Source organism: Nasonia vitripennis (assembly GCF_009193385.2).
Source record: "Nasonia vitripennis strain AsymCx chromosome 1 unlocalized genomic scaffold, Nvit_psr_1.1 chr1_random0002, whole genome shotgun sequence".
Taxonomy (NCBI): domain Eukaryota; kingdom Metazoa; phylum Arthropoda; class Insecta; order Hymenoptera; family Pteromalidae; genus Nasonia; species Nasonia vitripennis.
Genome location: NW_022279588.1, coordinates 2,917,227 through 2,944,011, shown reverse-complemented (window position 1 = coordinate 2,944,011; position 26,785 = coordinate 2,917,227). Strand labels below are relative to the sequence as shown.

The 26,785-nt window shown below is 36.0% G+C and overlaps 1 protein-coding gene across 3 annotated transcripts in view; it reads left to right on the top strand.

Annotated features, from left to right (window-relative positions):
- The window catches only part of LOC100114711 (sperm-associated antigen 7 homolog), a 313,215-nt gene that overhangs the window by 170,528 nt on the left and 115,902 nt on the right, over nucleotides 1–26,785 (top strand). For 2 of the 3 annotated variants that reach the window (XR_004226823.2, XM_031924488.2), the window contains exon 5: nucleotides 21,282–21,370. The exons of the other annotated variant lie outside the window; for it this stretch is intronic. Coding sequence is in view for 1 of the 2 variants with exons in the window: in XM_031924488.2 (XP_031780348.1) it covers nucleotides 21,282–21,370 (89 nt within the window). In the remaining variant the exon portion in view is untranslated. The remainder of the gene's footprint in view (nucleotides 1–21,281; nucleotides 21,371–26,785) is intronic. 3 annotated transcript variants of the gene reach the window in all.

The window sequence follows — 26,785 nt, the reverse complement described above, 5'->3', positions numbered from 1 at the left end:
CATCTGCCATAAGTTATATAAAAGTTCTTTGGTTTTACATGATTTAATTATTCCATCAGTGATCCAATTCTTCCTACCCTGCTGTTTATTTTTACTTTTTTTTTATTTAGCTTGTTCTACACATAACTTAATTTTATCTATTAAATTATTTATAGCTATGCTTGCATTGACAATATTTGAGTCCAGTTAATGGTAGCCGCGATATGTTTTATTTCGTTGTAGTTTAATAATTCTATAAGTTTAATTTGTTCAGTTTTCATTTTGTTGACTGCAATAAAAATAGGGTAGTGGTCAGTTATTGTAGCTTTGAGTTTGTAGGTAACTTTGATTAGATCCATTATAAATTTAGTCTTTGGTAAATTTAGTCTTGATCCTTTCTGGTTTGATTGAATTTGCGTAGAGGTTAACTTACTCTAAAGAACAACTGGAAGAAGAAGCGAAGAACGAGGTGGGAGCAAGTATCCAAGGGGAGGAGATAAAGAAGAAAATTTGGGAAAAGAAGAAAATATTACCAAAAACGAGGTGAGGAAGGCAATGAGAAAAATGAAGAAGTGAAAAGCGCCAGGAGCAGATGGACTACAAAATAAGGTATGGATACGCGGGGAAGAACAGGTTATAGGGGAAATAACTAAAATATCGAACAACATATGGAAAGGGGGAAAAGTACCATAAGAATGGAAAACGAGAGTGATAACCCTGCTTTTCCAGAAAGGGCTAAAGAAGGAAGCAAAGAACTACAGAGAAATAACTCGCATGGACACGGGGTATAAATTATATGCAGAAATAATAAGGGAAAAGATGGAAAGGGAATTAGAGGGAAGAGAGTTACTTGAAGATATACAAATGGGTTTTAGAAAGTCGAGAGTGAGAGAGTGTGTTGTGGGCACACTAGTCAAGCGTACGCTGTGCAGTAGCGTACATATGTACGTGTGAGAAAGAAAGAGAGAGAGAGATATGGAGAGAGAGAGAGAGGGAGGGAGAGAGAGAGAGGGGGGGGGAGGGAGAGTGAGAGAGAGAGAGAGGGGGGGGAGAGTGAGAGAGAGATGGAGAGAGAGAGAGAGAGAGAGACGGAGGGAGGGAGGGAGGGAGGGAGAGTGAGAGAGAGATGGAGAGAGAGAGAGAGGGAAGAAGAGAGAGAGTGAGAGAGAGATGGAGAGAGAGAGGGAGAGAGATTTTTTAGATTTAGATTTAATTGTTTTTTATTGTTGTACATATATAAGACTGTTATCTATTATTTAGGATTTTCAAATACACTAGAAAGTGTTTCTCTGTAAATAGAGATTTTTATTTATTATTAGATATTACAATGATTATTTACACTATGTACAACTCACCTGTAAATAGAGAAACGACATTTAAAGTTTATTTTTATCTTCTCTTTGTTTAAACTTTATTTATGTTATTTATAGGCTTTTGTATTTTGGATTTATGAACACGTGCTCGTGGTCGTCTCTCTCTGTCGTCTCCTCTCTGTCTATTGGTTTCTATCTATCTCTTTCTATTAGTGGTTCCCTCTAACGGCGGCTATTCAATCTCTGCGTTAAGCGCAGTAAAAATCAAAGAAATACTATTTCTTTACATCTCCCCCGCCCGAGGTGAAAATACTTAATAATAAGTAACAGTTTCTCCATTTCATTCATCTGCCTCTTTTTCTTCCGTTTCAATCGGGTATAACTTTGTTTTATGGAAAAAGGTTGATTCTGTTTTGTTTCTTTCAATGTTGACCTTGTAGATAGAATTAGATATTTTTTCTATTATTTCAAAAGGTCCTATTTTTAATTCATCTAACTTTCTTTTATTTAGTCTGTTTCCATTCTCTACATAGACCTTGTCTCCTACGTTAAATTTATAGTGTTTTCGGTTTTTATCGAATAATTGTTTATTGTAGTTGTGCGATTTGATTGTGTTTTCTAACGCTATTTGTTTGTTCTCGATCCAAATATGTGCTTCTTCTTCTATTTTTAATTCATTTGGTAGAATGGTTACATTGGTACCATCTAGTAAATATTTTCGAGCAAATCCCGTGACTGAGTGTTCTGTTATGTTGTATCTATCTATACATTGCCTTGCTACCGTTGTCCTAGCTTTCTTTTCTTGTTTTTCGTTCATCTTGCACCTCATTTTATTGACTAGCGTTTGGTTCAATCTTTCATTTAATCCATTCGAGAAAGGTGTATTGACTGCTGTGAAAATTAATTTTACGTTTCTTTTTTCGAGGAATTCTTTGAATTCTTTAGAGTTAATTCCCGGATACTGATCCGTTAGAATTATTCCGATTTCATCTGTATCTAGAACGTTCTTTACTAATTTAATGAAATCGTTTGCGCTTTGTGTTTTTGAAGTTAGGATGAAAGCATATCTAGTGAAGTGATCTATTAAAAGATGTAGATATTTTTTTGTAGATCTGGATCCACCAAAACCACCAATGGTATCTATGGACATGATTTCGAACGGTTTTGTCGCTGGTCCTAAATGTGATATTAAGCCATAATGTCCTTGAATTCTTGATTTATTTTTTATACAAGTTGCGCAGTTTTTACAAATATTAGCTATATTTTTTGTTAAGTTCTTCGCTGTATATATTGGGCTAATTTTTCTTTGTAACTGTCTGATACCTATGTGGCATAAGTCTTCGTGTACTTGTTTTATAAGCTTAATGCTAAATTCTTCTGATTTTTTCTCTCTTCTTTAACTTTTTATAATAAATTTCATTTTTTTTAATTAAATTTTGTTTTTCTTTTATTGTTTTATTTTTTTGTTGATCTGTTATTATATCTTCTAGTTTTATAAAATTTACAGTTTTTAGCAAGTCGTCATTGTTATCTTCTGCTTCCAATACCGGGTTTCTACTTAAACAGTCTGCTTCTAAGTGTTCTTTTCCTGGTATGTATTTTATTACCAAATCATATTGGGATAAGTAGTGTATTAACCCATTAACGTCCAAAACAGAGAAATTGTAACTCTGTTTTCAGCCGTAAATCTATCACATATTCCACGGATATATTCAAAGCAAACATACTTTTTCTGGAGTATTTTTTTCACTACTTTCCATTTCTGGTATCAGAATTGCGTATTTTTCACTCAAAAATCCAATATGGCGACGTTTAAAAGAAAAAATGCAAAATTTCGATACTTTTTTTTTAAATCCAATTTCTTGTTGTGTTAACGTTGAGGACGGAACTTTATTTTTCAACTATGAGTGCATAAATGAGTTGTACTTTAAATTCAGTTTGGTCCCGAATCCAGAAATTCAATATGGCGGCTAGAAAATGGTGCCTGAAGCGCAAAATTTTGCCCAAACTTTCACGAATTTTTTTCACGAATATAATGCATTCGACGAAAAAATCAATAAGAATAAAAAGTGCTTAGAATCAATCAAGGAATATGTCTAAATTTTTTCACTGAGTTTTGAGCAACTTTTTTATTTTTGCCAATTGGCAATTTATGACAAATTGGAAAATTTCATCGAATCGTCTCGAAAAAATTCAGATATACTTCTTGGTCAATTCTAAGTACTTTTTATTCTCTAACTTTTTCTTATATAACACTTTGTTTTTGAGTAAAAAATCAAAAACCTTAAAAAATTTGAGTTATGCAACTTTTGGAATTGTTTCATAAACTATATTGAATTCTCAATCGAAAAAGTCTGAATTTAATTACTATATTCAATTTGCCGAATTTTGCCAAAAGCTTTTGTAATGTTTTTATCTGAATTTCAAAATAGTGAATCATCATTGAATGTTCATAAATCGATTTTGAAGAATCTTTAGTTTTTTCACTCTTTGTCTACTATACTGTTAGTGTTCTAAATATTAGCGTTAATATTTTACTTGTGTATTTAGCTTTTCAAGTTTTAAAATTGTAATGGCTCCAAAACGCCGGAGAAATGTAAGATCTCAATCAGAGTCTGAAGAAGATTATTCTGATGATAACGATGATCATAATATTTTGGTACCTAATCCAGATGATTCGGGCAGTTCTGGTCAGAGTGACGAATATTCTGGTTCTGAATCTATTGATAACTTATTACTGAGTACATACGCAGAAACTTCTAATAATTATACGAATGATCAATCTAAATTGGAAAATGAATATATTTATAAATGGATCGACGGAGAAAAAAGTTATTCCTGCATTAGTTGAAAATGAAATATTATTATCTGATAGTCATAAGAAAGACATTAAAAATATGAGTCCAGTTGACCTATTTGAGACATTTTTTTGCAAAGAAATTAAAAATTATATTATAGAATCAACTAAGATGAATAATTGCAGTCTAACAATGTCAGATTTGAATATATTTATAGGAATAATACTTTTCTCAGCATTCAATAAAAGGAAAAGTCAAAGAGATTATTGGTCTAATGATCCCTTTTTATCTAGTGATGTAGTGAAATCGGCTATGGGACGCCGTACATTTGAAAATATAAAATCTAAGTTGAAATTATCAAAACCAGGGTATGAAGATTGCAATGATAAAGCTTGGCGAGTTCGTCAAGTCATGAATCTGTTTCGTAGAAACATAAAATTGTTCGGGTACTTTCAAACCGCGATATCTGTAGATGAAATGATGGCCAAATGCTACGCTAGAACTAGTATGAAACAGTTTATTCGCGGCAAACCAATTAGATTCGGTCTGAAATTTTGGGGTCTATGTACATTAGATGGATTTTTATTAGATTTTGATCTATACTGTGGGAAGAATTCAACTATTGGGAATAAATTAGCCAAATGTGCTTTAGGAACTCGGGTAGTAATGAACTTACTTGACAATTTTTTTTCAACGCTAACTTTTCGTAAAGTAGGCCTTTACCATCTATACATAGACAATTATTTCACAAGCTTAGACCTTTTTGTACATTTAAGAAAAATGGGTTTACGTTCCACTGGTACTATTAGAGAAAATAGGATAAAAGAAAAAAATTATATTGATAAAAAATCAACAAGAGGCACATACGCCACAAAGCACGATCAGAAGAGCGGAATGAATTTAATTACTATTATTGATTCTAAACCGATTTCAATAATTTCTACAGCATCTGGAGTAACACCACTGTTACCCTCGAAAAGATATTCCAAAGAAGTAAAATCAAAAATAGACTTACCTTTTCCTAATGCATTTCATCTTTATAATAGTTTTATGGGAGGGGTTGATGTTCATGATGGCCATTGCAATGATGTTATGCCATGCATTCGATCAAAAAAGTGGACGTGGGTGGTTTTTATTAGATTACTTCAGGGCGCTGTCACCAATGCAGTAGTACTTTATAATTGTGCTAATCCAAGTCACAAAAAAAGTTCAAAAGAATTTCTGATGGATATTGTGAAATACTATCTGACTAGACCTAAAGTTGATGACATTGTTCATGAAACAGTATCCCTCAAACAACAGAAGCTCTGCTGTTGCAAGCCATGTGTCATTAGGACAAACAAATTTTGCAAAAATTGCAATAATTTTTATTGTAAAACGTGTTTTATAAAAAATCATAACAGTTCCTAAAAAAAAATAAAAATTATAAAACTAAAAAATCAAAAACATAAATAAAACCCTAATAAAAAGCGAAAAAAAAATAAATAAAAAGATAAAAAAAAGACAAGATGCTTTGACTCATTCACCTCCACGCGGTAAGTGTCGGGAAACGTTGTACATCAACGGCTAAGAAATGAGAATTTTTCAATGCGAAAATCATATCATCTGGAATGTGACAGATACTCGGGCACAAATTTGAAGTAAATTTGCTCATAATTGACCAAAAAGTGCATATGGAACAAAACATTTTAAAGTTTTTGATTTTTTTTTTAATTTCAAAAAATCTTAAGAATTTTAAGGTTTTTGATTTTTTGCTCAAAAACAAAGCGTTATATAAGAAAAAGTTAGAGAATAAAAAGTACTTAGAATTGACCAAGAAGTATATCTGATTTTTTTCGAGACGATTCGATGAAATTTTCCAATTTGTCATAAATTGCCAATTGGCAAAAATAAAAAAGTTGCTCAAAACTCAGTGAAAAAATTTAGACATATTCCTTGATTGATTCTAAGCACTTTTTATTCTTATTGATTTTTTCGTCGAATGCATTATATTCGTGAAAAAAATTCGTGAAAGTTTGGGCAAAATTTTGCGCTTCAGGCACCATTTTCTAGCCGCCATATTGAATTTCTGGATTCGGGACCAAACTGAATTTAAAGTACAACTCATTTATGCACTCATAGTTGAAAAATAAAGTTCCGTCCTCAACGTTAACACAACAAGAAATTGGATTTAAAAAAAAAAGTATCGAAATTTTGCATTTTTTCTTTTAAACGTCGCCATATTGGATTTTTGAGTGAAAAATACGCAATTCTGATACCAGAAATGGAAAGTAGAGAAAAAAATACTTCAGAAAAAGTATGTTTGCTTTGAATATATCCGTGGAATATGTGATAGATTTACGGCTGAAAACAGAGTTACAATTTCTCTGTTTTGGACGTTAATGTCTTTGTCTGTTCTGGCTATTATATTCATATTTTAAAGAGGTTTGTGATCCGAATATACAGTAAACGATTTTCCTAAAAGCCAATGTTGCCAGTATTTTACTGCCTCTTTTATCGCTAAGCACTCTAAGTAAATGACTTTTTTTCTCTTTTGAGATTCGTTTAGTTTTTTTGAGAAATATGCCATTGGCCTATCTTTATTATCTGGTTGTGTTTGTTTTAATAATACCCTCTATAGAAGCATCTGTATAAATTTTAATCGGTAAATCTTTGTCATATATTTCCAATACTGGCTGGTAGCATAAAAGTTCTTTCATTTGTTTAAAAGATTTTTCACATTTCTCTGTCCATACAAATTTTTCATTTTTTCTTAATAGATTATGTAATGGATCTAGAATTATTGCACTTTTTGGAATATATTCGTGATAGAAATTAATTTTTCCTAAAAATTGTCTAACATTTTTTTGCGTCTTTGGAGTTGGAAATTTTTTTATTGAAGCTAGGTTGTCTTTTAGAGGTTTTACCATATTATCGTGAATAATGTGACCAAGGTATTTTACGGAGTCTGAAGCGAATGTAGATTTTTTTAATTTTAGTCGAAAGCTCTCGTTGATTATACCTTTAATACCTGTTTTACGTGTTTGATATGTTCTTCAAAGGATTGGGAATAAATTAAAATATCATCAATGTAATTTACCGTGAATCCTATAAGTCCGTGTTTTCTTAATATGTTGCTAAGGATTCTTTGAAAAATTGCTGGGGCAGTTTTTAACCCAAATGGTAGACAAGTCCATTGGAAGTGTCCATCCTGTGTGACAAATCCGGTTTTTTCTCTATCTTCGATCCGTAATGGTATTGACCAAAAGGCTGAATTTATGTCTAGTGTAGTAAAATATTTACAGTTTCGTGTCTTGATTATTAAATCCTCTATTAGTGGAAAAGGTTGAGCTTCTGGTGTAATAATTTTATTTAATTCTTGGAAAGCTACACACAATCTTGATCTCTTATTTTCATCTTTTTTAAATGCCAGTGTTACCGGAGCTGCAAATGGACCATAGCAATCTTCTATTAAATGTTTTTTTAATAAAATCGATATTCGTTTTTCTATTTCTTGTTTGTCTTCTATTGTACATCTGTATGGTCTCCTACTACAGTACTTATCTATAAGTAGATCAATGTGCGCTTCACAATCTTTGACCGTTCCAATATCATACTTATCTTTTGCGAAAACTATTTTGTATTCTTCTATTATTTTCTCTATCTCATCTTTTTTTTTCTTTGTCTAAATGGTCTATATTAATTTCGAATTCTTCTTCTTGTATGTGTTCGTTGAAATTTATCGAATACAGTTCTAACTTTTTTTCTTTATCTTCTTTTTTTATTGAGTATTTTTCAGTTATATTTTGTATTTTTTCTTCATCTGTAACAGTTTTTTGTATTATTTCTAGTTTTTCATTTTGGGTTAATTAAAATTTTTTTATCATATCTAGCCCTATTATGCAATCATCGAAATCTTCATTTTTTACTATATACACATCCACTTCTTTTTCAATGTCGAAAATCTTTATCTTAATAGTTATCAAACCATCCGTTTTCTTTACACCATTAACTGTTTTCATGTATGCTGCATTTACGTCTTTTTTTTTCTTTTTTTATTTTGACTAGTCTTGAATTTATTAAAGAGATCTGTGGACCTGAATCATAAATTTCTCATACCTCTAATTGGTTGTCTAATAGTAGCTTGATCTTAATTAATGGCGTAATTACTCGGTTTTTTCATCCGTATTTAAATCTACTTCAACCATAGAATTATTGTTTACGTTATAAAATGTTTTATCTTTCTGATATCCGATATTTTGCGTTTTAAACCAGTATGATTCCTCTGCGTGGTATCTAACTCCTTTATTTAAGTTTTCACATATTTTGCATGGCTTTTTTTCTTCAGTTTTTTTTTTAATCTGGCCTATTATCTTTGGTTTTTACATAGTGTTTTTTGTACATCATACCTTCGTATTTTCTAATCTCATTAAATAGATCTGAGCTATCGTTGAGTTCGTCTCTGCTGATTTTGTTTAAAATAAATTCAGGTAGACCTGTTGCGATAAGATCAATCAGTGCTTTGGAGTCTATAGATTTGTTTATATCTAGTATGAGTTTTTCTTTTCTCAATGCATAATTTAGTAATAGTCCCTCTTTATATTTAAATCCAAACGCGTATGTAACCAGATTCCAGCTTTTGTTTTCGAATGTTTCCAGGAATTTTTCTTTCCACACTTTCCACTCAGAATTTACTGTTAATTTTGTAACCATTGAACTATACCAATTTAGGCATGTTTTTTCTAAAAATAATCTTAATATTTCTATCTTCGTTTCATCTTTTGTTATGTTGAATCGTGTACATTCTTTTTCGAAATTTTCCATCCATTGTTTTACATTTGAATTCTTACTTGTAAATTTTTCAATAATAAATTTGTTTCAGATGTTGGTGGTCATCTTTTTTTTGTAGTTTCTATTAGCTTTTCTAGAATTAGTTGTAGGTTATCCTTCTCTGCAGTTTGGTTTAAATTTATTTCTTCTAAATATTGATCTTGGAATTGTATGTTATTTGTCTCATCTATATATGTATTTTTCAATTCGTCATTTAATTTTACCCTTATTTTTCTGGTTTGATGTCTTTTTTTTAGAGAATTTTTGATTTTTGGAAAGTTACTTATCTTCATGATCATCTTATGATTTGCCAATGGTTTAACTCATCTGGTATAGTATAGCATTGCCCCTTCTCTGTAGTTATTGAGGTTATGGCTATTATGTTTGATTTGTTATCGTTTGCTGCTATTATAGCAAATTCGAATTGGAGCTGTTCCATCGTGATCACTTTTTTTTGTTTTAACTAGAAATATCGTTTTATAAGACTGTTATCTATTATTTAGGATTTTCAAATACACTAGAAAGTGTTTCTCTGTAAATAGAGATTTTTATTTATTATTAAATATTACAATGATTATTTACACTATGTACAACTCACCTGTAAATAGAGAAACGACATTTAAAGTTTATTTTTATCTTCTCTTTGTTTAAACTTTATTTATGTTATTTATAGGCTTTTGTATTTTGGATTTATGAACACGTGCTCGTGGTCGTCTCTCTCTGTCTATTGGTTTCTATCTATCTCTTTCTATTAGTGGTTCCCTCTAACGGCGGCTATTCAACCTCTGCGTTAAGCGCAGTAAAATTTGAATCAAAGAAATGCTATTTCTTTACACATATACAATTATAGTATATTACAAAAAGAATAAAAATTTTGTGTAAGGGTGCTAGTGCGTTTGAAGAGTGTGAAATGGAATGAAGTGAAATGAGATGAATGAGAATGTGTGTATCTTTGTGTGATGTTTATGTGTTTTCCAGATTGAAGAAGTAATTTTTAGCTGCTTGTTTAAAGTGTGATATGGATAGTGTGTTGCGAAGATGAGATGGAAGGCTATTCCAGAGGTAGGTGGCACTGATGAAAAAATGAATTCTTCAGCGTCTCCGTCTTGAAGGACGGGATGTCCAGTGGAGTCACCTCACCCCCCACAGGCCTGAGCGCGACGTGGAAATCAAAATAGGCTAATAGATAAGTAGGTATTGAGGTGTTGAACATTTTTCTTAGAAAACAGGCCATGAAGTATTTTCTACGTCCGGCGGTGTTAAGCCATTGCAACTCACGCCTGTAAGGGGAGATGTGCTCGTCCCTCCTCACACCGTAGATATAACGGATCCCCGTATTGACAAGCCTCTGCAGTTTTAAGTCAAGTTCCTGAGTCAGGTCGCAGTAAGCAAGTGAGCAATAGTCAATGAGAGGAAACAGGAGTGCTTGTACTTAATGTTGGCGCAATCTAAGGCTAGTGCTTTTCCGAAAAAAATAGAGACGGTACATTAAAGAGTGAGCACGTTTACAAATTTGTGCAACGTGCTCTTTCCATGTAAGTTTGGAGTCAAGCACCAGCCCCAGGTTGCGCACCGATGATTCAAAGTTGACCTGGGCTCCCCCTATATTTATATAGGTGTTAGCAGTAGAAGGTAGAGCGTTTATATAGTAGGAGGAACCCAGGACGATAGCCTTAGTTTTAGTTACATTTAGTTTAAGTCTATTCAGCACAGCCCAGCCCATTATCCTCTCGGCGTTAGCGCTCATCCTGACAGAATAGGAGTCAAGCTCCTCGAGATAGCATTGGCTGTAGATCTGCAGGTCATCCGCGTAGATTAGATGGGACACATCTGAATCTAGGCAAAAACCAATATCATTGATGTACAACGAGAACAACAAGGGGCCTAAAACTGACCCCTGTGGGACACCGGTGTTTAGTGGTAGAAAGGTAGAGATCTCATTGTTGTCACCAATGACGGCCTGTTCTCTTCCCGAGAAGTAAGATGCAAGCCAGCGGAGAACCTGCTCGGAGAAGCCGAAGGAGGATAGCTTTCCGAGAAGCCTGACGTGACACACCGTATCAAACGCCTTACTAAAATCAAATAGAAGTAGAAGAGTGACCTTCTTTCTGTCTATCCCAAGCCTGACATCATCAGTCAGCTTAATTAAGCCGGACTGCGTGCTGTGGCCAGCGCGAAATCCAGTTTGGAAGTTGTCAAGATAAAGTCTTGTTTCAAGGTATTCAGAGATTTGATACACCAGCCACTCCAGCGCCTTGGATAGGAAACAAAGTAGAGAGATCGGACGGTAGTCTGTTACAGCTGTTGGAGAGTTGATCTTGTTTAATGCTCTTACGAGCGATGACTTCCAGGCGGAAGGAAAGCGTGCCTCGCTCATAGACAGGTTGAAAATTTGACAAAGTAAAGGAGCGAGTGTTGGCAATGCTTTGGAGATTACAACCTGTGGAAGGTCCTTCAGGGAGGTCTAGACTCTCAAGGGTTCGCAGATACTCCTCAACAGATGGAGCTTGAGGATCATTTGAGATGGAACTAAAGTGTTTGTTGAGAGCATCTGGAGAGAACCGAGCAGGTGGAGAAGATTTAGAGGTAGTAATACCAAGATTTTCAAGCTCTCTCCATATCTCTGCAACGTCGGTCAGAGTAGACAAGCGTGAATAATAGTAATTCAGCCTGGCCTCCTCGACCTGTCTATGAGCGTTCCCTTGCGATTCTATAAAAGTACAGATTCCAAGGTAGTCGACTTCTGCGAAAGCGCCTGTAGAGTCTATTCCTTTCAGTTAAAAGGTCACGTAGAGCCGCGGTGAACCACGGGTGACGCTTACGTCCAGGTGTCACAGTCTTTAATGGGGCGAGATGATTTATGGCTTTCGTGATTTTGTCATTAAGGATGGTAATGCACTCTTCAAGTGATGGCGTGGTGAAAGATGACCAGTCACGTGCGCTAAGGAAGTCCCTTAGCTTCTCAGCACAAATTCCTTTGTAGTTTCTGTAGGTGTATGTAGCAGGTACGTGGCGTGGAATCTGTACGTCGAGTGTGGCTGTGATAAGGTCATGTCCGTTGATGAAAGGAGTGTCTGTCTTCCAATATGAGAGCAGGCGATCCTGCTCATCGATTAAGCATAGGTCGAGCCAGGTGTCAGAGTCCTGTCTGTGATGGGTTGCACCATATGGCACAGAAGTAAGGGAGTTTTCGTCGATAAAAGCCTTGATGAAGTTGGCGTCTTCAGACGAGGAAAGCTGGTCTGCATTAAAGTCGACCATGATGACCTTCGTGGAGTAATTGTCTATATGTGTTGTTAGTTGTTCAATGAAATTAGATCCCTGGATAAAGGGAGAATGAGGAGGGCGATACACAACCTCCACGAAGATGGGCGATATTCCCTTAGCTGTGATTTCACAGAAAAGATACTCCGGCTTACCTGGTTTGCCCGACCATTCACCGTCAGATGACGAAATAATACTAGCTGTCAATGAGTGATGAATCTAGAGGGCCACACCTCTACCGTTCCTGTTTCTGTCCCGTCTGTACAGAGTGTAGTCGTCGAGTGAAGGGATGGACATATCTTGTCGCTTAGCCAGGTCTCAGTTACAGCTATTACGTGGAAGGGGGAACAAGTGGACAAGAAGAACCTGATCATCTCAATGTGACCCGTAAGGGAATTCGCATTGAAATGACAGACCCTTAGGCCCCCAGACAGAGACGCTTTAGAAGTAGATGTGGATGAGTTTGATGTTTTAGATGGTGGTTTTGGTGGGATGATCTGTATGTGTTTTAGTGTGTGGTGTCCGTGTTGCCTGTTGGCGGCGTGCGGGCTAAAAAAGCTTCAAGATCAGCATCTGTAGTGATGATGGTGGCCCGTTCGTTGTCCTCGCCAGAACGGATGAAGATCCTGCCGTCCCTCACGAAAGAGCGGTATCCCCTACTCTTCTTTGTCTCCAGCCTGGCCTTGACTCGCAGCTGGTGGATATCTGGAGGAAGCAGCTCATTGATGTTGATGAGTCCCTAGTGGTCTGGGCAGAGAGCTCTCGCTTCCTCCAGTAGTGCATCATCCAATTCACTAGTGTGAAGCTTGCGTTTCCTGGCTTTGGCCACTATTATGGAGCGGGCCAGCGCACTGGAAGAGAGAGTGACAGCTAGAGGTGGGAGTCTGCTGTCACCTTGCGCATTGATGTTGGTTGCGTCAAGTCTCCCCATGATCCTGACGTCTGCCGCGTCCCGCTTCAGAGCCGTGGGATCCAGTGCAGCCAGGACGGAGAAAGCCAGGAGTTGCAGTGACGTCTCCTGGGTATAGGCCAGGCCGGTGATCACCACCACAGTGCCCGCAGAGCGCTCCTGCCTCCTCTTGATCTCAGCCAGCTCGCTGCGGAGGTTGTTGATCTCTTCCGAGGCCGGAGCAATGCTGTTGTTCTGCTGCTCTGCGGAGCTCCTTGACGACAGCTCTTGGTATTGTGCCTGCAGCTCAGAGATGGAGGACTTGACATTGCTTAGCCGACTCTTGAGCGCAGGCAAGTCGTCAAGGGCTTTGAGGCGTTTTTCTAGGGGGCCAAGTCTCTTCTCGATTCATGAGACCCTTTCAGACACGGTGTTTTCTGCCTGAAGGGCCTCATCTTGGACCCTCCTGATGTCGTCCAGTGCCGCGAAGATGTCCTTGAGGGACCCTTCGATGGACGTCGCCTGTGTTCTCGCATGCGACTGGGTTCTGGAGCCGGCAAGAGATGAGGGCGCAGACTTATTCTTCTTGGGCACACCTGTTACAGGCGTGCCCTTGGCGGATGTGTTTGCCGTTGATGCTGTCGCTGCCGCCGATTTCGCCCTCGTATGCGTGATCTTGGGCGTGACGACGGCGTATTCCCCTGCACAGGCAGCACAGGCGAGTGTGGGAGCATCTCCCACCATTATGAACCGTAGAGCGACGCAAATGGTGTGGAAATGCTCGTTGCACAACTCACAGGTCCTCATTTTTCCCCTGGCTGCTTTGTTGCAGTGAGCACACGTAACGGGCGTTTCGGCGTTTTTCCCACCAATTCCGCTCATTTTAGACGATGTTATGTCTCTGTCGACAACTTACTGTGTTCGATGGTAGAGACGTTGATGGTGGTGATCCGTCTGTCCAACAGGTGGCTCCACGTGGATCACTTAGAGGGAAAAAGAGACGCCGTACAGCGAGGAGAGAAGCCGTGCGTGTTTGCAGGTTATGTGTCAGCGACAGATGTTGAAGCAGGAAAAAAGCGTTGTAGGAAGTTGCAGCCTCCAGTGAATATTATATCACGTTGAAGGTTGCAGAATAGCGCGTGCAACAAACTATAAAAGAATAGGCCCGAAGGCAGCGTGCGGCAGTAAGAGTGCAGAGAAAAATAAGCAAAGCAGAGCAGGACTTTGTGTACTCACGTGAAGTTGGCAGAGAGAGAGAGAGAGAGAGAGAGAGAAAGAGAGATAGAGAGAGAGATGGAGAGAGAGAGAGAGAGAGAGAGAGAGAGAGAGAGAGAGAGAGAGAGAGAGAGAGAGAGAGAGAGAGAGAGAGAGAGAGAGCGAGCGACTGACAAGGAAAGGTACCCAACCCGAACTCACCGATTTTGATTATTTTCATATATGTTGTAGAACATAAAAAAATAAGAGACACGTATTTTTTTTTATCGGCTAATTATCACTTTTAAGGGGTAAAAACCTCCCCTAAAGTTAACCCCCAAAAAGCGCTTTTTTTAAATATCTCGGCTTAAAATTAATATTTTTCAATGAAACAAATTGGAGGTTATTTCTTACAAAAAGAGCAAGTATTTCATGGTGATTTGAAGAGTAAGGGTAGCATCTCCTATTTTTTAGGGGTTGAAAACATATATTTTTTTGGCATAATTTTATAATAAAAATGTTTAAACCGACTAAAAAAAATTGGAAAAAATGTTTAAACATCCTTAATAACAAAATTTAGTTGACGTCTTTCGGTGTTTTCATAAATATTACCCCTAAGGGGGTAAACCACCCCTAACACAAAATAACTGTAAATATGTAATTCAATACATAATATTTCGTAGAAAGTTTGTATATAGAGGTTTTCGAGGTCGCTGATTACAAATCTGTTATCAGATTTTGAAAATTCAAAATGGCGGATCCAATATGGCGGACGGAAATATCGAAAAAAAATTTTATATAATAAAAAAGTTATAAACGACTAAAAAATTTGGAAAAAATTTGTAAACATCTATAATAAACAAATTAAGTTTTTCGGTTTTTTCATAGATACTTCCCCTTAGGGGGGTAAACCACCCCTAACACAAAATAACTATAAGTATACTTCAATCCATAATATTTTGTAGAAGGTTTGTATATAAGGGTTTTCGAGATCGCTCTTTGCAAATCAGATTCAGATTTTGAAAATTCAAAATGGCGGAACCAATGTGGTGGACGAAAATGTCGAAAAAAAATTTTAACTTTCATAAAAACTTGTTATAAATGTGTTATCTTTGTAGCCTGTACATGTGAACTAAAGAGCCTTAAACCCTAAACCCCTAAAGAACAAATAGGCTAAATGGTTGTGCTTTTTAACCAAACCACCTCAAATTCCTAAATTTGTAAACAAGAAAATTCTGTGTGTGAAGCAGTTTTATAATTTCCGTAGAAATTGTTATCAGAATATTATTGAAATTCCTTTATTGTAAATTCAACTTATAATGTATTTTTGTTTATAATATTAGAGTATAATAATAATCTACAATCTTTTATCTTTTGCCATAGTGCATTTTTTGTATTGAGCATAAAATATATTATTTTACGATGTTTTTACAATAATGGTAGTCCTCATAAAAGTGTTTAAAGCACAATGCTTTTTTGCACCAACCACATCGTACAATTGCAATGTTTGTGCACCCTTCTATTTCACAATGTGTTGCACAAGACTTTCCAAAACTGAAATCTATAGGATTATCAAATTTATCTGGTTTTTCATTGACGTAACCGCTTTTATACCAGGAATATTTAAACAAATCTATATATCTCGGTGAAGACAGTTGGTTGTGAACCAATGATTGAAGTTTAATTATATTATTTCTCACATGTAAATTCATATCATGATCCATTAACATTACATTATCAGAAAATGTTCGGACAAAGTTTTTCCAAATACGGAATCCATAGACATCAAGTGGTTGTATTTTTCCTGTGGTTCCAGTTGGAATTTTTTTATGTTAATAATTTTATTTTGTGGCATTGTTTCTTCTATAACTTTGTCACAATGACCACTCCAAGAATCAAGTAATAGTATTGAGTGATGGCCTACATAGGGATAAAATATTTTTTCCAACCAGATTTTGAAGTGATCTGCAATTAAACGACTTACTAATTAACTGATCAACGATATTACAATGTAAAAATTGTTATTAGTTCCCTTACTTGTTGTTAATTTTCCAGATTTGGATGCTTCCACGTACACGTTTTCTGGTCTAAATATGTTTTGTTCTACAATAGGGCCAAACTTGCCACTTGGTTCCTTTAAAACAAGAAATAGCGGTGACAACAGTTGTCCAGTAGCTGATATTAGTGGCTGTATAGTATAACTATGCGTTGTTGCTGAAATTGACTGTACCAGACATTGCACTTGCTTTTCTCCTTCTACTGCTAATGTTCTTCCAGAATGCATTTCTAGCTGAAATCCGCTCTGATCTGTATTATACAAATTTTCGAGTCCAATCCTTGGTATACACGATTTAACGTCATCGATAAATGCTTCAGCTTTAGCCGTAAGTTCTGCACTACTTTCTAGTGTTTTTCTTGTTATGAACTTATTTATTTTCCTAGAAACTATTCGGTGTGCTTGCTTAAATTTGAGTAACCAATGTTTAGAAGCTTTGAATCTAATATCATCAAAACCAATTTCTTTTTTAGCTTCTAAGGCCCATCGAATTATATCTTCATCATGGATAATTGAACCACTGTCGAGAGCTGCTTGAAAATTATCCAGGGTATACTGACAAATTTGTGCTACTTTTTCTCTATACGTGCCACCTTTATTAATTGAATGAGCCCAACGACGTAGCTGACTAATAGATGATACTTTTTTGAATCTGTTTTGCACTGTTTTGAGACTTAAATTTTGCTTCGTTTTGCTACTTCTCCAAAATTCTACAGCTCTTTTTTTGTATTCAAAATCTAGTTCTTCATTATCTGCTGTACATTGATTTGTTGGTGCTATATCCGGATCAGGAAAATGATGTTGCACTTCATCTTCAATTATTTCCACATTATGGTCTTTATACTCTTCTTGAAAATTCAAAGAGTCATCAGTAATCATTTCTACATCGTTGAAATCATGTGTTGCATCTATTAAAATTTCTTTTATTTTTTCGGCCAACTCTGTTTCGTGATAATTCGTGACACTATCTGGTATGTTTAACGCTTGAAAGTATGCTAATAATAAGTTTAGAACGTTTAACGGATTAATTTTCATTTTTCAATCTAAAATGAAAACAAGCGGTAAAATTTATACAAGCTGTGTTTTTGCATGTAAGGCACGACTGCTACATTTCTACCAGAATAAAACGAGTGAATGTAAATTGAATCAAATCATTAATTTATGCATTGGAGAAGAATTCTCGTTCCACTTTGTGATGTTCGGAAAACTCTATTTTTGGTTTTATTCAACTTTTATTCACTTTGAAATTGAATAATGTAAATCTATATAAAATCACTAAAGAAAATTTTCTACAACTGTATGATACCACTGACAAACAAAAAGACGTACTATTCGTACTTTCCGGCATCGAATTAGAATACCCACAAAACTCACTCACTGCCTAAAAAATAACACAGGCAGCTGAGGTAAACACTCGATGAAAACAATCTAAAAAAAGAACATACTGATTCGCACATATTGTCAACAACTTTTATGAGTGAAAGACATTTATCTGTGTTATTATCATTGAATGTACGATAACATTCATTAAACTAATGAATGCATATAAAATTCCCTTTCAATAACAACGTGTTCTTTAATTGCAAATGAAGTTCGAGTATTAATATTCTTTTATGTATTTTTACCAATTACAAAAATTATCATAGTAATATAATAATAATAATAATAATAATAAGAATAAGCATAATTGCAATAGCAATAATAACAGTAATACTGATAATAGCAATGATAATGAAAAATAATAATAATAATTAGAATAATATTTATTATTAAATTTAGATTTTTTGATAAATTCATTAAATCGTATCAAATAGTATTATTATGGAATTCCAGACTGTAAATATTTTACTATAGAATAATCATTACTTCGAGAATTCATCTAAAAAACGTTTGGCTTACGAAATAATTGTAACAATGAAAAACTCCCAAGTTTGACAACATTAAATTTTATTACAAAACGCAAAAGAGTTTGATAAACTAATTTTATTAACCTATGTTTTTTCATTTGCAAAAAAGTGTGGACTTTTTGAATTTATAAAATTATATAATTATGCAATTTATGAAATACTTTATAATTTATGAAATTATGCTAATTTATAAAAGCAGAAAAATAAATAATCTTTGATTGAAACATAAAACGAGACGTTATTTGTTACATACAAAATGATAGAATAAAATATCGGTAATATGTCTATACTCGTGTCTACGGTAAAGCATAGGCCTTCGGCTTGTCTGGAGGTTAGGGGTTTGGAGTCGTTTGGTTAAAATGCACAACCATTTAGCCTATTTGTTCTTTAGGGGTTTAGGGTTTAAGGCTCTTTAGTTCACATGTACAGGCTACAAAGATCCCACATTTGTAAACAAGTTTTTTTGAAAGTTAAAATTTTTTTTCGATATTTCCGTCCACCATATTGGATCCGCCATTTTGAATTTTCAAAATCTGATAACAGATTTGTAATCAGCGACCTCCAAAACCTCTATATACAAACCTTCTACAAAATATTATGGATTGAAGTATACTTATAGTTATTTTGTGTTAGGGGTGGTTTACCCCCCTAAGGGGAAGTATCTATGAAAAAACCGAAAAACTTAATTTGTTTATTATAGATGTTTACAAATTTTTTCCAAATTTTGTAGTCGTTTAAAACCTTTTTATTATATAAAATTTTTTTTGGATATTTCCGTCCGCCATATTGGATACGCCATTTTGAATTTTCAAAATCTGATAACAGATTTGTAATCAGCGACCTCGAAAACCTCTATATACAAACTTTCTACGAAATATTATGTATTGAATTACATATTTACAGTTATTTTGTGTTAGGGGTGGTTTACCCCCTTAGGGGTAATATTTATGAAAACACCGAAAGACGTCAACAAAATTTTGTTATTAAGGATGTTTAAACATTTTTTCCAATTTTTTTTAGTCGGTTTAAACATTTTTATTATAAAATTATGCCAAAAAATATATGTTTTCAACCCCTAAAAAATAGGGGATGCTACCCTTACTCTTCAAATCACCATGAAATACTTGCTCTTTTTGTAAGAAATAACCTCCAATTTGTTTCATTGAAAAATATTAATTTTAAGCCGAGATATTTAAAAAAAACGCTTTTTGGGGGTTAACTTTAGGGGAGGTTTTTACCCCTTAAAAGTGAAAATTAGCCGATAAAAAAAAATACGTGTCTCTTATTTTTTTATGTTCTACAACATATATGAAAATCATCAAAATCGGTGAGTTCGGGTTGGGTACCTTTCCTTGTGAGTGTAGCATTGCGTTTAGCGATGAGGAGCCTCAGTTCTGGTCTAGACCAAGAAGCATATTTCCTACGTGGGCAACGCATAAAGCGCCCTCCAGATCGGTTTCGATGGAATTTATGGCTGTCCAGTCATAACAAGAAAAGAGGTCGACAAGACTAGTTGTGTCTATGCACTTGTAATCCCGGTAAGAGAAAGTGTCACTCGCAGGAGTGGGAGCGTAGATGTCTAGCGAGACATCTATGACACAATGCTTGCCGAAACTAGGCAGCCACTCATTCTTAGAGTCCAAGATCGTGTCGTTTTCGTCGGTCATGATAAGGTCAATCCACGTGTGAGACGATGAGGTATGATGTGTGGGACCATGCCGGATGTTGAGATAACTCTTCGGACAGACGCTTGATAGTAGCAGCGTCGTCTGAGTCAGATGTGTTGAAAAGTTTCCTTAAATAACAGGCCGCAAAATAATTTCGACGTTCAGCAGTAGTGAGCCACTGCAACTATCGCCTATAAGGCGTGATATGCTCATCCCTCCTCACACCGTAGATGTACCGTATACCTGTGTTTACGAGTCTCTGGAGTTTTTGGTCTAGTTTAGTCTTGCGTTAAGTCACTTAAGTCACTGTTTTCTGAAAAAGTTAAGTCTGTACATAAGTGAATGTGCACGCTTGCATAGTTGCACTACATGCTCCTTCCAGGTAAGTTTGGAATCAAGCACTAAACCCAGACTACGAATTGACGACTCAAACTCAACCCGCTTGCTGTCCATACCAAGCCTGTCGTCAGTGAGCTTAATTAAGCCCGACTGTGTGCTGTGGCCAGTGCTATAGCCTGTTTGCAAGTTGTCTAGGTAGAGTCTTGATTTGAGACACTCTAAAAGTTATCTAAGCACCAGCCACTCTAGCGCCTTGGCAAGGAAGCAAAGAAGGGAGATCGGTCGATAGTCGGTTAGAGTTGTTGGTGAATTTACCTTGTTTAGAGCCCGCACCAAGGACATCTTCCAGGCAGAGGGAAAGCATGACTTGTTCAGAGACAGGTTTAAGATGTGACACATCAAAGGAGCGAGTACTGGCAGTGCTTTGAAAACACCAACCTATGGTATGCCATCGCTGCCTCTGACCTGAGTGTTAAAGTACTTTACTGTGGTATACATGTCCGTTTTGGTGACTTCCCTGAAATTGAACTGTTCAGGGAAGTCCAAGCTCACAAGGGTACGCAGATAGTCCTCAACAAAAGAACCAGTAGGTCATTGAAGACCGCAATGTAATGGTTGTTGAGGTCGTCGAAGAGAAGCGAGACGGGGTGTAGTCCTTGGAGGTGGTGATTCCAAGTTTCTCGAGCTCTCTCCAGATCTCGCCGATATCAGTCAGGGTGGACAGGCGTGAGTGATAAAAATTCAGCCTGGCCTCCTCGACCTGTCTATGAGCATCGTCCCGTGCTATTCTATAAAAATATAGATCCCAGAGGAGACGTGTTCTACGAAACCGCCTGTAGAGCCTGTTTCGTTCCCTCACGAGGTCACAAAGAGCTGTGGTAAACCACGGGTAACGACTCTGTCCATTATTAGTAAAAACAATTACGAATCAATTTGTAATAAAATTATATATCCGAACCATACATTTTTTATTGTTAGATACAAATCATAATTATTAATCAATTATTTTAAAATATTAAAGAAAACATTATTTCGTTTTTTTATAAAAAATATTTTTTAATTTCAGGTGGAAAGAGAAATAAATAGTTTTCTTAAAGATGACTTTTTGAAGAAATACACATTTCTACCAATGGATAAGGTCTATAGAAGTGTAATGTATGTTTTTTTTTCCTAATTTTCAATAATAGTAGCTAAATTTAACGCGTGCTCGATTTTCTTGAAGTTAGCAGTTCAAACTTACGCCTACATTCAGACGGAATATATGTTTTTATAACACGTGCATAAAAAGACCATTTTCGGCGCCTATAAAGTGGGCCGAAAATAGGGTTTTCCGAGCGTCAGATAAAATGTAGAGCAAGAGTCCCTGGTCATAATACATGTATAAATTAATCCATTTTCGCTCCCTATAAGGTAGAACAAGCCTACAATAATTTGAGAATCAAAAATCAAGAGGAGCGAAAATGGTCGTTTTCGCCCCTAGGGGCGAACAACACAGGGCACACGGCGCCCTCTACTACCATTCGTGCTCAAACATCATCCTCGCTTGAAAAAGCCCATTTTCGCCCCTTGTTGTACAATGTACTATTTCTAACAAAACAAATCGCTTTATTGTTTTAAAACACGCCGTCATCATTTTTTCTAAGGAAGATATTTCGATACTATTGCGAGAAAATAAGATTAATCTTGTGTGACTGTTTGCGAAGAAACAAAACGTATATTTTTTGCCACAGCGTGTGTAGAACTCAAATAATTTAACATCAAAAAAATTGCTTGCAGAGATTATTCTAATCCTAGAGTTAAGAATTAAACATATATTTTTGCGACGCAGCGCGCACAAAACCATGTTTCGCAAACAAAGTGTTAAAAATAATAATTTTTGATACTGCGTATGCGAAACATAGTTACGCACATGCTACATCGCAAAAAACGTATACTAAATCGAGCTTTGCACACGTCGTGTTAAGAAGTACGGTTTGATGCATGTACAAGAATCTCATTTCAGCCTTGTCACAAAACTCGATAAACATCCTCGCGCTGGTATTGGAATGTAGTAGTACATTGTAATTGTAATATGTTGTGAAATTATTTAGTGATGAATTTGTTCATATATAGAATTAATATTTACAAGCATGCTACCCCCTCCCTCCCTCTCCAATCAAAATAGTGAAAATTTTACTCTTTTATCGATTCAAAATCATATCAGTATTGTTTAACACACATGTGTAAAGTTTATACCACATAATAGTATATTGTGCAACTAGGGGAGAAAATTGGCTTTTTCTAGCGAGGATGATTTTTGGAGCACGAGTGGAAGTCGAGGCCGCTGTAGGCGCCCGAGATGGACACGAGTGCTCAAAACATCACCCGAGTCTGAAAAAGACACTCCCCCCCTTGTTGCACACCGTACTTTTTATGATAAGTGCACGAATATGCCACTTGTCATGCATATAAAGTGAATGGGAAGTTCGAGGAATTTTCAAAGTAAAACAATATTTTGAATTTGGTATATTGAAAATTTCGAAAATTCTGAAAATTTTGAAAATTTTAAATTAAAATTAAATTAAATTTTTTAAATTTTCGATATTCTCAAAATTTTCAAATACTTTTTGAAATACTTATATAGACACACACATCCATCGGATATAGGCTGCAGAGTGAGGAAAAAACTACTCCCTTGGGAGGAAAATGTCTTTTCCTCCCAAGGGAGTAGTTTTTCCCGCTGCTAAGAAAAACGATTTTTCATTCATTTTACATGCATGGAAAGTGGCCTTTTTCGTGCACGTATCATGAAAAAATCTTTTCTTCTAAACTATTTTTTAAGCAAACCATCAGTATATAACTCTCTGTATATGAAATTGGTTTTAGCGTTCTTCGTTTATATGGTTCCGGTCGGCCAAAATCATTAGTAATAACTGGACTTATGAAATATTTTGCGTTTTGAAAGTATAGGCAGTAGAAGGGGTACGTTATTGATCATGCAAGGGCGGGGCATGAGAGTCTAAGGACGCTGCCGATCCGTGGGGGAAGTGAGGCCTAGGTCTGGTGGAGGAGCTCCTGGATCGGGGGACGGTATCAATCCAAGGTGGCGGCCTGTCTTGGAGTCCGTTATAGCTTAGATGATCGTGGGTGGATGAGAAGGGTGGCGGTGGTGGTCAGTCTTAAGGGACGGTATCGTTCTGCGGTGGCGAATTGGTTTCGTTCGAGCGTGTTTGTTTATACATTTTTATTTGTTGTAAATTTGTTTATTGTTGTTGAACATTTTGTTTATTGCGAATTTCTTGGATGGATTAAATAATTTTGTGTATGACTGAGGTAAGTGAATAAAGTAAGAAAAATGTTTAGGTGTTATGAACAAATGAATGTTTATAAAAATTATTTGTAAATTCCGAAAGTTGTGAATAATTTGAGGGGCCTGTTTTCGGAATTGAGTATTAAGAGAGTATCCGGAGCAGGGACTATTCGTGCCTAGGAGGGTTTGGGTTTCGGACCACCCGCTGCGAAGAGGGCGCAGTGGCGCATATGAGGCAGTTGTGTGTATTAGGAGAGCAAAAGTTTAGCAAAGGTAGAGTATGGTAAGAGGGAGAGAGAGAGAGAGAGAGAGAGAGAGAGAGAGAGAGAGAGAGAGAGAGAGAGAGCTTCGAATTTCCGTGTTTCCCAGCTTTTGTATTAGGGGGATAGAAAATGTTGACAGGTATACTAAGAGGTCGGGGGTCTTGCGGGGCTGAGAGTGGAAATGTGTTTATTCATGAAGGTCGCGTGGCGTAGGCCCAGATGTTTGTAGCCTTCTCAAATATGTGTACTTATTGAGGTGAGTAAGCGTACCGAGAGCGATTGGGGGGGGGGGGGCGGGGGTGAACATTCGTTGTACGATATGCGCACTGCTTTTACGTGATTTTATGGTGTTAATGACAGGAGATTTGGGATGCTTTGAGTCGCCAGAGGAGTGTTTCTCTTATGGGAAAATATATGTAGGATATAATATAAGTTTATGTGTTTTTAAATAAATAAGATTGTAATTTAAGAGTAAAAAATGTTTTTGTAACAAGCACGATTTTCCCGTTTTTCGTACCTATTAAGCGGGCGAAAAGTAACTTTTTTCAGACCGGCGGGCGTTTTTCATTTTTTTTGCTCGCATATGCGGGCAAAAAAAATTAAAAACGCCCGTAAAATTTTTTAAAGTAAATGGACAGTAGTTCACATCAAAAATACATATATGTGTGTATGATTATGTACAATTGTGTATGTGCGTGTGCGTAAACACAGAAATCAGTACATGCGTTACAAAAAATATGGTGTGCACCACGGGCTAAGTGGGCGTTTTGGCCCCGTGTGGTTGCAGTATTCATCTGCGGCGCATAAACGCCCTTGCCTTCGGCTCGGGCTAACTCACCTTGACACGTACTGCAAACTCCACACTCGGCCTAAAAAACACTTAGCCCTTGGTGCACACCATATTTTATGTAACGCGCGGACGTATTTTCGCGTTTTTTCGTACGTGTTAAGAGGGACTGATGTGACTATTTTTTGATACGGCAACCGTGCTCTGTCTTGTTCAAACATTATATAAAATAAATAAATAATGCAAATTTATCAAAATCAACTTTTTTTTTAAATTACAAAAAAAAATTTTGCGGGCAATAAAGGCCATTATTGCCCGCTGTTTGAATATGCGGGCAATAAAGGTTTTACTTTTCTGATCACTAGATGTATCATTATAAACCTTTTATAACTTATTTGTTCAGGAAAATAGTGTGTATTTGTAGAATACTTTTGTTGATCCATATTCACTTATTTTTAGTAACAAGTAGTAGTTTATTTATTTTTTGAATATCAACTGTAAACGTTGTTGACTTTTCATAAATTTTGGCTCTATATGAATTTCAACTGTCTCATTTAAATTAGAGATTTAATTTTTCATTTATGATGTTATAGTTGAGGTAACAGTCTACAAAGTGTTTAAATCAACAGCGTTACATAAGTCTGTAAGATTTGCTCTGATACGTTTTTTTCGCTTCTTCTTATAAACTATATTGATCGTCGGCAGTGAGTTTAGACCTGATTCTCGGAGATCCACGAATATCTTCTAAACTATTCAAATATCGTCTGAATGGGTCGACACTTCTGATTCTAAGAACTTGCTACTTGAGTGGAAACTCCAGTAATCAAACACATATACTCTCGTCTGATTTGGCTAATAAAGAGCCGACCGAATACATTGACGCTTTTAATAACACTGGCTAGACTGAAAATAATCAAATGTTTAAAGATGCTCTATACCTCTGAGACAGCCAATCAGAGCGTCGAATTTAAACTCATCCGGGAGTATTTTCCTCGACTAATTTCGGATTTATTATTAAATATTTTAATAAATAAATGATTGCAGAGTATTCTTTATATTTTTTCGACGTGGGATAATTCCGTGTTTTTGCAAATAATTATTCTGAAGTAGTAAAATTAATCTCAACAATTTTCACTGATATGTCGTCTGCTTTTGTAGCACGAGCCACCAAGAAGGATGAACCAAAAATGCGTAATTGTCAATTACCTGGGCGAAAATTCTTCCAGAACGATATCATCCCACGTACGGAAGAACCTGCACAGGAAACGTCGTAACTCTAGCTTGAAACGGTCACGACTCTTCTTGACTTTGTGCGCGTAGAAGATTTTAATTTTTGAGAAGAGTAATGATCATTTACTGATCTGCGTCTGAATTTTGACAGCAGATCACAAATAAAGATTTGATTTTATATTGATGTATTTTTATAATATAAGAGAGGTCCGGGATACCAGGTAGTGGACAGTCATTTCAATAATAATAGTATGTTATTTCTTTTCAATAACAAAATATATTCAATCATTCAATTGCGTAAATTACTAATATTCTTTATAACAGAAATTTTTGTATGTTCGCTTTGATTATACAATATATTTGTAAGACAATACGCTTAACTTTTGCGTTATTGGCTTTGGATCACGATTTTTCTAATTGTAAGTATATAAACGATTCGAAATAATTCTAAGTTCTAGACTGATACGCGTTAGCTGCGTTATCAGTTTTGACTCTACAAATTTATAAGTATTTGAGATACAGAAATCGTATAAGTTCAAGAAATATTCGAAAATATTCTAAGTCTTTTACCTGCTCAAGGCGTAATTTGCTCAAGAGCAGGGACTAGGCGCTTTAGTTGCGCTGGCGCTTAAGTTGCGCTTCGGCTAGTGAGCAAGTACGGGTTGTGCGGGTCCTTTTATAGGCCACGGAGGGAGCGGGAATCGAGCCACCGGAAAAACTATCACATTCATACTTGCACACTCATTCATAATACACACACTTATAACATAATGCGCACGCCGCGCCGGCGCTCGAAAAACAAAAAACTTTTACTATACTCCCGGAGAAAAAATGATTGAAAATATATTCATGAGTTTTAAGAAAGAAATAAAAAGTGCTGCTTAAAATGCATGCACTCAGAGCTGTATATACCTATTGCGGTGACCTTGGCACTTACTCTCCTCTTCAGTCTCGCTTCCTCCATACCCACTAGACTTCCTAGCGTCTCGATGTACTTAGCG